Source organism: Meleagris gallopavo, unplaced genomic scaffold (genome assembly GCF_000146605.3).
Source record: "Meleagris gallopavo isolate NT-WF06-2002-E0010 breed Aviagen turkey brand Nicholas breeding stock unplaced genomic scaffold, Turkey_5.1 ChrUn_random_7180001912698, whole genome shotgun sequence".
Taxonomy (NCBI): Eukaryota; Metazoa; Chordata; class Aves; order Galliformes; family Phasianidae; genus Meleagris; species Meleagris gallopavo.
Genome location: NW_011175609.1, coordinates 22,309 through 24,140, shown reverse-complemented (window position 1 = coordinate 24,140; position 1,832 = coordinate 22,309). Strand labels below are relative to the sequence as shown.

Sequence of the window (1,832 nt, the reverse complement as noted above, 5' to 3'; positions counted from 1 at the left end):
CCCTGGGCTCTCTCCTTCCCCGCCCGAGCCTTTGTGCCCCCTGGGTTCCCACCGCCTGCTGCTGCAGCACCCGGAGCTCCGGCGCCGTCCCTGGCCGAGTGAGCGCGGCACGGGGAGCTGCAGGTCACTGTGCTGGGGGAACGGGGGCGGGTGGGATCCGTCAGTTCCCATTGCTGGGTCTGTTTGGGGACAGTGACCCACTGGAATCCATCAGTTCCCATTTCCAGGTCTGTTTGGGGACAGTGACCCACTGGGATCCGTCAGTTCCCATTTCCGGGTCTGTTTGGGGACAGTGACCCACTGGGATCCGTCAGTTCCCATTTTGGGGTCTGTTTGGGGACAGTGACCCACTGGGATCCGTCAGTTCCCACTTCCATGTCCATATGGGGACATCCATCCATTAGGATCCGTCGTTTCCCATTTCCTGGTCTCTCTGGGGACGCTGATCCACTGGGATCCATCGGTTTCTCCCTTGATGTCCCTTTGGGGACAACTACCCCCTGGGACATGTCTGTCCCCAGCTCCAGCCCACCGTGGGAAGCTGACAGGAGGGATCCATCCGTTCCCATTTCCGGCCCCATTGGGATCCATCCCAACACTTCTGTGCCTACTGGGCTCACTGCAACCCCATTGGGATCTATCCTGACATCTCCATATCCATTTGGGATCACCACGATCCCATCAGGATCCATCCCAACTCCTCTGCGTCCTGTCGGATCTCCCCAGTCCCATTGGGATGACTCAGCCATCCCAAAAACTCTGTGCCCGCTGGGATCACTCCAATCCCATCGGGATCCACCCCAACACTTTGGGATCTCTCCAATCCCACAGGGGTCCCACTGGGATTCATCCCAACGCCTCTATATCCATTTGGGATCACTCAGATCCCATTGGGATTCATCCCTGTACCTCCATGTCATTTGGGATCACCATGACTCCATCGGGGTCCATCCCAACATCTCTGTGCCCATTGGGATCATTTCAATCCCATTGGGATCCATCCCAACACCTGTGTCCTTTGGGATCTCTCCAATCCCATCGGAATCTCTCAGATCCCATTGGGATCCATCTCAACACTTCGTGTCCTTTGGGATCTCTCCAATCCCATCGGAATCTCTCAGATCCCATTGGGATCCATCCCAACACTTCATGTCCTTTGGGATCTCCCCAGTCCTATCAGGATCTCTCAGATCCCATTGGGATCCATCTCAACACTTCGTGTCCTTTGGGATCTCTCCAATCCCATCGGAATCTCTCAGATCCCATTGGGATCCATCGCAACACTTTGTGTCCATTGGGATCTCCCCAGTCCTATCAGGATCTCTCCAATCCCATCGTGATCTATCCCAACACTTTGGGATCTCTCCGATCCCATTGGGATCCATCCCAACACCTCTGTGTCCTTTGGGATCACCCCAATCCCATTGGGATCCACCCCAACACCTCTGTGTCCTTTGGGATCACCCCAGTCCCATTGGGATCCACCCCAACACCTCTGTGTCCTTTGGGATCGCTCCAATCCCATTTTGGTGCTGCAGCTGCAAATTCAATCAATTCCCTACTTCGTTTCCATTTTTAAATCCTTTTCCCCACTTAATTTCCCCTTTTTACCCCAGTTCCCCACCCCATTTCCTCACCCCGCCCCATTTCCCCCAAGATTTACCAAATCTCCTCGGGCCGTCCCGAGAAAACTTACAAACTGAAGCAGAAAAATGGGTAATTTTGGGGTTATTTTCACCTATTTCTGCTGGAACACATGAAATTGCGAAGGGTGGTTTCGGGGCAGGTTCAGTTGAACGGTATTGATGGACAGCATTGGGGTGGTTTTTTTT

At 54.0% G+C, this 1,832-nt stretch overlaps 1 protein-coding gene across 1 annotated transcript in view; it reads left to right on the top strand.

Moving 5' to 3' along the window:
• LOC104916524 (zinc finger protein 418-like) overlaps positions 1 to 102 on the top strand; it is a gene marked incomplete at its 5' end in the record, with an annotated part of 1,472 nt that extends 1,370 nt beyond the window's left edge. The window contains one exon of the mRNA XM_019611360.1: positions 68 to 102. Within this exon, the coding sequence (XP_019466905.1) occupies positions 68 to 102 (35 nt within the window). The remainder of the gene's footprint in view (positions 1 to 67) is intronic.
• Positions 103 to 1,832: the final 1,730 nt, after the last annotated feature.